The sequence below is a fragment of the Carcharodon carcharias genome, chromosome 16 (genome assembly GCF_017639515.1).
Source record: "Carcharodon carcharias isolate sCarCar2 chromosome 16, sCarCar2.pri, whole genome shotgun sequence".
NCBI classification, from domain to species: Eukaryota; Metazoa; Chordata; class Chondrichthyes; order Lamniformes; family Lamnidae; genus Carcharodon; species Carcharodon carcharias.
In genome coordinates, this window is record NC_054482.1 from 45,932,732 (window position 1) to 45,945,455 (window position 12,724).

Below are 12,724 nucleotides of genomic sequence, written 5' to 3' on the forward strand. Positions count from 1 at the left end.
AAAAATATTCCCTACAACATTTAATTCAGTCTGGAATTTTCTGTAGCCATGTCTCTGTCATCCCTGCTATATCCAGTTTCTCCCACTGAGTGATTGCCTCCAGCTCTTTTTATTAGAGATTGCTTTGCTATGCAGACACTATTTTTAAATATAGATTTCCTTTCATTGTGTTTAACTATCTTCTGAATAGCTATAACTATTTATTCCCATGCCATGAATGTGCTCCCTTACTTAATTCTTTGCTATGGTCTCCTTTCATGTTTTGTTTACATTTAGACTACTTTTTTTGCAGATCCCCCCCCACTCTTAACAGTTTAAAGCTTTGCTGCTTCCACTACTCTTTCCACTAGGGCATGGATCCCATCACAGTTCAGACAGAGCCCAGCCCTTTAGTATAGCTCCTTTATGTCCCAGTACTGGTGCACGTGTTCCGTGAAATGGAAGTCTTCTTTCCCAACCAGCCCTTAAGCCAATTTTACAGGTTCTGGAATGCACTGTGCGTGGAGGCAGAGCTCATCATGGCTTCCAAAAGGGAAGTGGATAATTATCTGGAGAAAAAAATCTGCAGGACTCCAGGGAAAGGGCAGAGAAGTGGGATGAGCTCAGTTGCTGTTGCACTGACATGGACCAAATGGCCCTTCTGTGTTATAACCATTCCATTCTATGATGAAATATACACAGACTTCAGTCATTTGAACAGCACGTCTCTAGCTTTTCCAACATAGACTCCAGCCAAATCCCTCCTGTTCTTCCATCAATTTTTCTTCTTTCAAGGCCGCGAAATATGGTTCTCAAGCACTAATAGCACATTCTTTACATCTGAAATAACGGAGTGTTAGAGTCCATGAGTCCACCAAAATTGAAACCACTCCGGTTTTCATGCATTCAATCCCCAGCAGCTTCAAGACAGTGATTATTGGCAACAGGAATTTAGGCTTGCTTTACCACTCCTTCAGCAGAAACAGGACTGACCATAGTGCCTCACATATAGAAATCGAGGCCAGTTAATGCAAAACAAGTCCACTCTTTGACTTTCTTAGTACATTTAGTTAAGTGTCCCAACAGGCCATGTATTTCACTGAAAGCGCCACAGATTTCCATTCAAAAACGGGCGTCAAAATCTTGACAAGTATAGGTCCAATAATACGAGATACACTGCCCATTGAATTTCAAAGATGTTAGTTATAAATAGGAGTACAGTTAAACGCTCAACTGCAATTTTTTCTGGGAAAGTGCAATATATGTTCAGCTATTGCTTTGAAGAAATTCACCATTGCTTTCCATGATACAAAAAATGTATTTAAAAGAAAATAAAGCCAATTGCAGTTGAAGCTGGCCAGCCCCACCTGGAACTTTGCAAGAATTAAACATATAGGAAGATATATGGGAATCAGATTAGCTTTTTGAAACACTAATAGCAAATAGCCTGTGAAGACATTGCTGCCATAATTCAGAAATCTTTCACAAATTTTAGTTTCAAAAATAATTTCCTCACTATTTTAACTGTTTTCCTGGTTCAAACAAAACAATGTGATTGTAATTTGGTAAACACAAGCATCAAAAGTGGGTAAAAAGGCAAATTCCAGAAGAGGAAGAGATTGTTCTTGTACACATTGCATACCTCAACGCCGATCAGTTTTTCCTTAGCAGATCCTAGTTCCTCATTTTTTGCCTTTGTTTCCTTCAATTGTTCATCTACAAAAGGGAAAAAAAAATATTGCAATCATGAAGGAGTCCTTAAATAATTGAAGGAAAATAATTTTACATCTCCTGTTCAGGCAGTGCCAGTCTTCAATGCAGCAAATTTAATAATCAAAACCTTGCCATAAACACACATGGTACTGTAGTTATTCACCACACTGATGGCATAAACTAATCTCCTGAAGACTTATTTCCCCTCAAACCAGCTCTTACCATATCTAGTATCACAAAGCAACCTCTAAATAATTTAGAAATTAAGTTGTCATTTTACAAACTTAATATATGCACTAATACTTACTAAGTGCAGAAAGTTCCTCACGCAGTCTCTGACATTCTTGCATCTCTGACACTAACTTTTCTTGACCCTGGGCTAGTCGTTTTTCCACTTCAAAATACTGTTGCTCTGAAACATTAAGCAAATAAAAACTTAACAGTTGCAGAAAAAATACGTGCTAACATCTACAGTTACCATATATTTTACTAGATAACTGGTTAGGACAAATGATTTGTTGAGGTGCGATAAATTACATGTGACACGATTTACCATCTAAGTACCACATTTTTCCACTAGACATTCCAGGCAATGAAAATGATAACCTTTAAGGAAATCCAAGCAATGAAATACAACAATGTCCTAAACTATGATTAACCACAAATCAAAGCTCACAGCTGTGAAATATTAAAAGACACTTGGTAAAGTAACTTTCATCAACATTTTCTGCATTGGAGTTATAGACTTAAAGGAAATTCAGAATTACAAAAAGGAACAGCAAGCAACAAAACATTAACTTATGGAAATGCAAAAGCTGAGCAAGTGAAATTCAGCAGCAATTACTTTCATTCTTAAAATTAATTTTCAGGACGTGGGCATTCCTAGCAAGGCTGACAGTTATGTTCAAGTTCCTGGGAAAAGTTGGTGGGTCTCCTTGAGCTGTTGAACACTAATTCAATACATCTAAGCAGCCTCAGGGAATTCAGAGGGTAGTTATCAAACCAACTAAATTGGTGTGGAACTGGAATCAAATAGGCAAGGTTGGGCAAGGATGGCACACTGCTTTGTCGAACGCAGACGTTAGTTAGCCAGTTGGGAATTTACAAAAAACTAACAACTTCAAGGCCACTTGTACCAATATTGACTTTTGATTCTAATTAATTTAAATTCTCAAATTTTAATTGTATATTTTAATGCACATTCCCTGCACTATTAGTACAGAAACACTGTACTACCATACCCATTAATATAAAAAATGTATTGGGGCTTCATTTGAAGTATTTAACAACATGACGCCTGGATTATGACAGCACATGTATATCATATTTCCAGCACTAAGTCATTGGGGTTTGAAGCATTAACAAACCTACATTTAAATACTACCCTTCATGTTCTCAGGCCATTCCAAAGTGCTGCATTGGCCAATAATTTTGTAACCAATTGCAGTAGCTATAATAGCCAATTCGTGAATATCAAGCCCCCACATACGCCAAGACATCAATCAGCTATTTATTTTGGTGCTGTTAGTTTAGAGGTGAACACTGGCCTGACACCAGAGTGCAATGCCATGGCATAAAAGGCTATGGGCCTAGTGCTGGAAAATGGGATTAGAATAGTTAGGTATTTGTTTGACCGGTGCAAACTCGATGGGCCGAAGAGCCTTTTTCTGTGCTGCAGACCTCAATGACTCCACTTCCCACTGTCCAAAAATGTGCAATTGGGTCCACAATATGCGCACTTGGGCAGGCAAATATGCTTAGATTAAAAGTTTTGATCACAATTAACTCATTATTGCTGTGATGCGTCAGCCTCTATTATGTGCTCACATCTTGTAAGGGTGTTTAAACTTGTAACAGGCAAGATACCATTGATCCAAGACCATACTCATCAAAAGTAGAGAATAAATATAACTCAGAATGCATTTTAAAGGTCTTTTGATTTTAAAATAAATACAAAAGCTGAATCAAGATTTTTGCCTCTAATGTGGGCAGAAATTTCAACGCATATGTTTTTTTAAAAATTGTATTGTCTAAGTAACTCTTAATAAGCCAAATGGCTACCTCATTAATCACTGGTTTAAACAACTCAAATTTCCTACTTAAAAATTGCATTTATATTCTATGGTATCATGCCAAAAGATGCAAAATTAATCTCAATCTTTTTATTTTTAATCAATAATCAAGCCATTTATACATACTTGAACTTAACAGCCCTGTCTACTCACTCCACGCCATGAAAATATGATTAATGCTTGTAAACAGCAGTGTGAAATAAATGAATCATCAAGGAAACTGGAAAGGATGGCATTTGATGCCAACCACTTTCTAGATTAGATTGAGAACAAATCAAAATTCCTTTCCCGTAGAAATGAGATGCAGTGGCACTTCCAAATCTCAACACAACGTAGCTGGCTAATAACTGCCTAAATCCATTAAACTGTGCATATCACACTCAAATCAGTTACTGCTGCAAGTTTACCCCGACATCAGATCCAGACAAACATCTTACTCAACAGGGTACTGAACTTCTGAATCAAGGTTCTACTTTTCATTTTATATTCTCAGCAACAAGAATTCTTTTTATTAATGCATGGGATATGGGCATCACTGGCAAGGCCAGCATTTATTGCCCATCCCCAATTGCCCTTGAAAAGGTAGCAGTGAGCTACCTTTTTGAACCGCTGCAGTCCATGTGGTGTAGATACACCCACAGTGCTGTTATGGAAGGAGTCCCAGGATTTTGACCTAGCAACAATGAAAGAACGGCAATATATTTCCAAGTCATAATAGTGTGTGGTTTGGAGGGCAACTTCCAAACAGTGGTGTTCCCATCTGTCTATTGCCCTTGTCCTTCTGGAAGGTAGCAGCCATGGGTTTGGAAGATGCTGTCTAAGGAGCTTTGGTGAGTTTCTTCAGCAAATCTTGCAGATGGTACACGCTGCTGCCACTGTGCATCGGTAGTGCAGGGAGTGAATGTCTGTGGATCGGGTGCCACTCAAACAGGCTGCTTTGCCCTCGATAGTGTCAAGCTTAGAGTGTTGTTACAGCTGCGCTCATCCAAGCAAGTGGAGAGTATTCCATCACACCCCTGACTTGTGCCTTGTAGATAGATGATTTAACCAAGAAAACATTATCAAAGTGACATTTTAACACCAGATCCACCCCCCCCTCCAAAATCTTCCTCCACAACCTTTCCACAGCCAACACAAGAAACTAACCTTCAGTCACCCATTCTTCTTACATCAGCCAGTCAACTAGTAAGTTAGGTTCTTTCATTATCACTTACCTTCTTACATTGTTCATTTCAGCAAACAATTCCTATGCATTTTAGGAGGGACTGTTGGGCCAAAGCCACATGAAAAGTCATACTAAGTGATCAAAGGCAACATCAAAATAGGCATTAAGGTAGTAGAGTTTAGGAAGAGAGAATCCCCAAGAGCATGATGGCTGAACATGACACCAATGATACAGCAGAGTGCATCAACACACAGCAAACTAAATTGAGAAAAAAACATGGATTCAGTTAGGAAGTGCTGTGGGAGATTGCAGAGGTTGTATGGAACCAAGCCATGGAAAGATCTATAAAGGAGAAAAAGGTTTAAATGGCGAGTTAGGGAGCTAATGCAGATTGACAAGAACGAGTGAGTGCATCCTTAAATGGGATAATACAACCCTGACAAAATAAAATTTGAAACAATTCTTCATGGAAATAGCAAATTAAAATGCAAGTTTTGAAAAAAACGTAACGATATGATGTACAGTATTCCTTTAAAAATCCATAAGCCGACACTTGGAAACACAAAGGTCCAAAAGTCTCCGTTTTGGCGAAGCTAAATGGATACTCCGTCTCATCCTCATGCCAAGGGACGGCCTACCTCCCTCTGGATTCTTGCCAAGAGTGTATTTCCATCTATTACTCACCGCTATCAATTTTAAAACGCTCATATTTGGCTTTTAGGGTAATTACATCCGCCTCTTTATCGGTGATAAGCTTCTCGAGTTTGGCCACAGTAATTTTAGGGAGTTTGGCAAGTTCAGCACGATCGAGCAACTGCTGCAACACAGCCGCCGCCATGTTACCGTCTGCGCCTGCAACCTCCCCCTCCGTCCGCAAACCTAACAAGGCGCTTGTGTGACGTACAGCGTGACAGGCTAGGCATAGCCCTCTGGGAGTTATAGTCCAGCGCCGCCTCACTTCCCTCGTCTTTCGACAGAAGAAAACTACAACACCCGGCAGACACTCTGGAATCATTGTGACATACTGTTCCCCTCTTCCTCCCACACCCCCAAGCGCTGCTGATCTCTTGCAATCAGCGGGAAAACTCAAAGACCCGGAAAGGGGTTAGGAGAATGCAGAAAAACAGGAAAGAGCAATAATCCCGCGAGATCTTTAGTGTTCTCAGCCCATTATCTAATTGCACTTCAATTTCAATATCATTCGTTTGCATCCTCTGCAGTCAAGAACCAGAATCCCAAAGAGTGTGTTGCCTATCCAGTGACAGGATAAGGGATATCTGGGCGGCTGCAGAGGAACTTAGAAAGGGAGTGGCGGAGGAGGGTAGCAATTCCAGTTGTCGTGGTCCGTGCTAAAACGTAGGTAGAAAGAAACAGGAAGGAGGTGCTGCTGAAAGAGTATCAGGAATTGAGCTCCAAATTAAAAAGCAGGATCTCGAGGGTAATAATCTCTGGATTATTGCCCAAAATATGTGCAAATTGGGATAGGAGCAGGTTCATCAGGAGAATTTATGCCTTGTGTGGGAAAGAAGCGTTAATTTTCATGACACATGCGACCGAAAGGAACTATACCAAAGGACTGGGCTCTATCTGGACTGGGATTGGACCTGAAAGGGTAAATAGGAAGGTGGCAAAGGCATTAAACTAGTGAAATGGTTGGAGGACTCCTCTACAATAAGCAGAAGCAGCCTTAATGTTAAAAAAAACAGGGAAGGAGAGCAAGGAAGGACATTGATGGCAATGGAATGAATCGAGTTATTGTACGTGAATCTAAAAAGGATGGTTAAACATAAAGCAATCCGGTTACAAATCAGTTCAAATGCCTGTACAGCAGTATACACGGGGCAGAATTTTTAAGTTGGCGTGCGCCTGACCCGATTGGACGCGAAATCGTGCGAGACGATGTCAGGCGACCTTCCTGACATCATCCTGCGCTCGTGCGATATTTCGGACAGCGGGCATACACAAAGATCGAAAGCGTACCTGCCGACAATTAAGAGGCCAATTAAAGTTGTAATTGTCTCCAAATTTTCGTGTTCTGTCCAACTTTATGGTTGGTGGACAGGCAAATCAGCCAGGCGGGCTTTGGATTTTTCATGAAACCATTCAAAGGCGGGATGAGTTTTCCATTATTAAACTTAAAGAAACGTATGGTCAGAATTTTTATCATGTATATGTTGAGGACTGGTTGTGATGCGTGCACGTTATTTTCCGGATTTTAATAACTTTATTTATTGGTTTTTAAAGTCTTCAATTCCCTGACTTCAGGGAGCTTTCATTCAGCGTTCACCCACTCCCGCGCTTATGTCAGCACCCACCCTCCTCCTGCCCTCACCCCGGCAGTGCTGAGCATTTCAGCACATGCTTCACATTAATAGGGCAGCCAGCGTGGAATCATGGTCAGGGGCTGATCGTGGTCCGTAGTTCCCCGGCTACTCCCGGGCCTGCCGATCGCACCCGCACACCAATCTGAAAATCGTGTCCAAAATTTCCATGCTGGAGGTCAGCATGCATTGGAAGGAACCAGACATAGTATGGATTACTGAAACATAGCAAATAGGGTTGAGAAATTTCTATCATTTGGCAGAATTCTGATTTTTGGATAATGGAATTTCACCCTTCTAATTTTTTTCCGACCTCTGTCTCTTCTCAGCCACCACCGCCTCCAACGCCAGCAAAGCCAGGAGAAGTGAATTTCAGGAAGTCTGGAAAATCTCCAACAATACGAGGCTGGGAGCAGGCTCAGGGGAGTCGACGCTCATTCCACCAGGGGGGCAAGCTTTGCTTGGTGGAGCCATGGGGACAGGGTTCAACAAGCCAGGAGGGAGAGGTGGATCCTGGGTCTCGGCAAGTGGAACCTGTGGCTCATGGGTCCTGATAGGGTTTGGCAAGACGGGTGGGTTTGGGAAGAGGGGCTGCTTTGTGAGTGAGTAGGGGAGGAGGGTTTAAAAGAGGTGCTGAGTGAGTAAGTAGGGGACAGGGTCAGAAAAAGGGGCTGCTGAGTGAGTGAGTGGGGGTCATTAGATTTTTATCTACAAGGGAATCAAGTGTTATGGCAGCAGACAGGAAAGTGGAGTTAAGGCTACACTTAGATCAGCCATGATCTTCTTGAAAGTTAAATGAGCTTGATGGGCTGATTGGCCTTCTCCTATTTCTTGCATTCTTATCTACTAAAACAGCAAAGACAGAGTTGAGGTTGGGTGCCTTCATATCACCTTAGCAAGTGTGCTGGTTGATGAGAAAGTAATAATACCCATAATCTACTCTGCCAGTGACATTGCTTTCAATATTGTTGAAATCTGCAATTAGAAATAAAAGTGCTAGTCCACAATGGTTCAATGGGTAATTACATCATGTGATGTGACACTGTTGGATTAATCAAACCAAAAGGCTCTCAGTTTACAGTGTGGTCTATAAAAAGTTATCCATTCTCAGGCACTGCAGCAAAATGACTTTACGATGGACCTCTGATGATGGGCTAGTGAGTGGAAAAAATATTAGCAAGGGTTCCCACTTGTCCAAGCACACAGGTGAAGGATGACACTTTGAAGACTGCTGACATAACAGCTACTCTACTATCCAAAGTAATTCATTCACTGTACAAATACAACAACTTGGAACATCTGATAAATTCTGAAATCACTGGAAGGTCTTTGCTCTTAGGTTAAAAAGCAGTCTTCTGCGAGCATCATGTAATCGTACCTCACACAGTTGACTTTCTAAAAAAGAAAATAGTACATTAATCATCAAAACTACCTATGTAATGTATGGTTCCACATCATAAAAGCATGACCAGAAAACAGTATAAACTAGGTGACATTTCTGTGCACTAATGAGACAGAACAATATTGTCAGAGGAGCTGTCTTTTGGATGAGATGAGACCTTAATCTGCTCTCAAGCAAATGTAAATGGTCCCATTTTCTAACTTGGAGATGAGAGTGAGTTCTCCCAAATGCCCTGGCCAATATTTATCACTCAACCATCATCACCAAAAAAAAATTATCAGGTCATTTAATTCATTGTTGTTTGCAGCATTGGCTGAGTGACAGGCAACAAGGTTCATGGATGTTTTTTGAACCGGAGGAAGGTTTGTAGTGGACTTCCCCTGGTTTCAGTGTTGGGACCCTTGCTTTTCATGATATATGTTAATGACCTAGACCTTGATGTTCAGGGCAGAATTTCAAAATTTTCAGATAGTATGAAAGTTAAAAATGTTGTGGATTGTGTGGAACTTCAAAAGGACGTTGACAGGGTTGGTGGAATGGTGGCAAATGGCAAATGAAATCCAATACAGAGAAGTATGAAAATGATTCATTTTGATAGGAAGAACACAGAGAAAATATAATACAAAGGGTAATACAATTCTAAAAGGGGTACAGGAACAGAGGGACCTGGGTGTATATGAAAGTAAATCATTGAAGGTGGCAAGACAGATTTTTAAGAGCGATTAAAGCCTATGATATCCTCGGCTTTATTGATAAGGGCATATAATAGAAGAGCAAGGAGGTTATATTGAACATACTTCAGTTGAGGCTGAACTAGTGTCTTATGTATTACGTTCAGTTCTGTGTGCCACACGTTAGATGTGAAAGCATTAGAGAGGGTGCAGCAAAGATTCATGAGAATGGTTCCAGGGATGAGGAACTTAAATCACAGCAATAGATTGGAGACTTTAGGACCTTTTTCTTTGGAGAAGAGAAGGTTGAGAGGAGATTTGATGGAGGTATCCAAAATCATCAGTGATCGGGATAGAGTAGATGGAGAAAAACTGTTCCCACTGGCCGAAGGATCAAGAATGAGAGGGCACAGATTTAAGGTAATTGGCAAAAGAAGCAATGGAGACATGAGGAGAAACTATTTTATGCAGCAAGTGGTTAAGATCTGGAATAGACTGCCTCAGTGAGGTGGAGGCAGGTTCAATTGAGGAACTCAAGATGGAATAGAATTATCTGAGAAGGAAGAATGTGTAAGGTAGAGAGAGAAGACAGGGGAGCGGCACTAGGTAAATTGCTCATCCAGAGATCCTGCACAGACATAACAGGCTGAATATGGTAATTTGTGTGTGGAGCCAGAAGGTAGGGTTCTAAATGAATACTTTGTGTCGGTGTTCACAAGTGAGAGGGATGACATGGTTATGGAAATCAGGCAGAAGGACTGTGATATAATTAAAGAAATTAGTATAGAAAGGGAGGAGGTTCTAAGTGCTCTGGCAGGCTTAAAAGTAGATAAATCTTCAGGCCCAGATGAAATGTATCCCAGGCTGTTGAGTGAGACAAGGGAGGAGATAGCAGGGGCGCTGGCAATAATTTTCAATACCTCTCTGGCCACTGGAGAGGTGGTAGAGGACTGGAGTACAGCCAATGTGGTTCCATTATTCAAGAAGGGAGGAAGGGATAAACCAGGGAACTACAGGTCAGTGAGTCTAACCTCAGTGGTGGGGAAACTATTGGAAGCAATTCTGAAGAACAGAATTAATCTACACTTGGAGAGGCAGGGGTTAATCAAGGACAGTCAGCATGTTTTTGTTAAGAGGAGGTCATGTCTGACCAATTTGATTGAATTTTTCGAAGAGGTGACCAGGTATGTAAAAGAGGGCAATGCATTTGACGTAGTCTACTTGGGCTTCAGCAAGGCTTTAGATAAGGTCCCGCATGGGAGAGATTGATAATGAAGGTAAGAGCCCATGGGATCCAAGGCAATTTGATCCAGAATTGGCCGAGTGGCAGGAAGCAGAGGGTGATGGTCGAGGGATGTTTTTGTGACTGGATGACTGTGTCCAGTGGGGTTCCACAGAGATCAAGGTTGGGTCCCTTGCTCTTTGTGGTATATACAAACAATTTAGACTTGAATGTAGGAGGGTTGATCAGTAAGTTCGCGGATGACATGAAAATTGGTGGGGTGGTAAATACTGAGGAGGATAGCCTTAGATTACAGGAGGATATAGACGGGCTGGTCAGATGGGCTGATCAGTGGCAAATGGAATTTAATCCAGATAAGTGTGAGGTGATGCACTTGGGCAGAGCAAACAAAGCACGAGAGTACACAATGAATGGTAGGACCCTGGGAAGTACCGAGGATCAGAGGGACCTTGGTTTGCAAGTCCATTGATCCCTTAAGGTAACGGGACAGGTAGATAAGGTGGTTAAGAAGGCATATGGTATACTTGCCTTTATTAGCCGAGGCACAGACTATAAGAGCAGGGAGGTTATGTTGGAACTGTAGAAAGCACTGGTTAGGCCACAGCTGGAGTGTTGTGTGCAGTTCTGGAATTTGCATTATAGGAAGGATGTGATTGCACGAGAGAGTGTAGAGGAGATTACCAGGATGTTGCCTGGGCTGGAGAGTTTTAGTTATGAGGAGAGATTGGATAGACTGGGGTTATTTTCCCTGGCGCAGAAGAAATTGAGGAGGGACATGATTGAGGTATATTAAATTATGAGGGGCATTGATAGGGTAGACAGGAAGGAACTTTTCCCCTTGGTGGACGGATCAATAACCAGGGGGCATAGAATTAAGGTAAGGGGCAGGAGGCTTAGAGGGGATGTAAGGAAGAATTTTTTCACCCAGAGGATGGTAGGAATCTGGAGCTCACTGCCTGAAAGGGTGGTAGAGGCAGAAACCCTCATAACATTTAAGAAGTATTTGGATGTGCACTTGCGATGCCATGGCATACAAGGCTATAGGCCTAGTGCTGGAAAATGTGATTAGCACAGTTAGGTACTTGTTTGACTGGCACAGACTTGATGGGCTGAAGGGCCTTTTTCTGTGCTGTGGGCCTCTATGGCTGTCTATAACTCTATAATAGCCTGCTTCTGTGATGTAACAATTCTGTGCACTAGGCTCCTTCACTTGCCTACAAGGATGACTAATCTCCAAAAGTAAGTAACTGTCTGAACTACTACAGTAATTATAGTTTTGAGAAACAAGAATAATCTTGAGATCACATGATCTGTGTAAACCAATGAGTTAGCAGCGCAGGGAACCTCTGGGGAGAGTTCTTTAGTTTTAGAGTTTGACGCACACATGTAGTTGCTGTCTCTGTTTTGTAAATAAAGTTAAATGTGTCCACCAAGAAAATTTGCCTGGAAAATCAACTCGAGAACAGTTACATACTGGAGAGGTGACAGGATCCACCTTCCTCCCTTATCGACCAGCACTGGAACAAATGGGCGATCAGCTGATGAACGCTGGTGACGGGACCGACATTTGATCACTTGTCACAGGTCAGAGACACACCGTGGGCGGGGCTGGGTCTCGCTCAGCCAATGGTTAACGAGGAGAGTATGATAAACTGCACATGCGCAGGCGAATCCACGTAGGTGGTGCTGCTGCTTTGGTAGGAACGGATAACTGAGCTTATGGTAGGTAATCTGATCATTGGCACAGGTCTTTCGGCGTTATTGGACCTAGTTGTTGAATCAGTTAACGGCTTGTGTTTGATGGGCAGGTAATTCAGCAGCTCTCAGCACGTTGTGGAGGAAAAAGGGATGTGAATGTGTCGAGCTGTCAGTCGCTGCCCCTCGCCTTCTTCGTAATCTGAATTTACTGTGTATGTGATTTATTAGCTTAATCTTTCAGAGATGATCTCTATGTAAATTGATTTGCAACCTAAGTTAAAACTAGCGCTGTTGGCTTTTTTCCTATTAATGAGAGTTGCTAACTTATCTAGGAATTTCTGCAGATTTCATGACGAGCATTGTCACGGGACTGAAATCATGTCATGTGGTGTTTGATCACTTTTTGTCCTCCTTTGAGTTTGTTATTGCATTTGTCTTTAGTTGAATGTCTTACCAGTTC

General features: G+C 41.8%; 2 protein-coding genes across 8 annotated transcripts in view; one reads left to right on the top strand and one right to left on the bottom strand.

The window, feature by feature from the left end:
• Nucleotides 1–5,793, bottom strand: part of tprb (translocated promoter region b, nuclear basket protein) — a 114,138-nt gene extending 108,345 nt beyond the window's left edge. For all 5 annotated transcript variants that reach the window (XM_041207888.1, XM_041207891.1, XM_041207890.1 and 2 more), the window contains exons 1-3: nt 5,614–5,793; nt 2,000–2,104; nt 1,622–1,695 (exon numbers count right to left, since the gene is read on the bottom strand). In XM_041207888.1, coding sequence (XP_041063822.1) covers nt 1,622–1,695; nt 2,000–2,104; nt 5,614–5,767 — 333 coding nt within the window. In that variant the 5' untranslated portion in view covers nt 5,768–5,793. The remainder of the gene's footprint in view (nt 1–1,621; nt 1,696–1,999; nt 2,105–5,613) is intronic.
• A 6,429-nt stretch (nt 5,794–12,222) lies between these two features.
• npl (N-acetylneuraminate pyruvate lyase (dihydrodipicolinate synthase)) overlaps nt 12,223–12,724 on the top strand; it is a 65,238-nt gene continuing 64,736 nt past the window's right edge. The window contains exon 1 of one of the 3 annotated variants that reach the window (XM_041208549.1): nt 12,223–12,288. In XM_041208549.1, coding sequence (XP_041064483.1) covers nt 12,286–12,288 — 3 coding nt within the window. In that variant the 5' untranslated portion in view covers nt 12,223–12,285. Of the gene's footprint in view, nt 12,289–12,430; nt 12,477–12,724 lie in introns of those variants that run through there. The other 2 variants (XM_041208552.1, XM_041208550.1) reach the window with 2 other exon arrangements.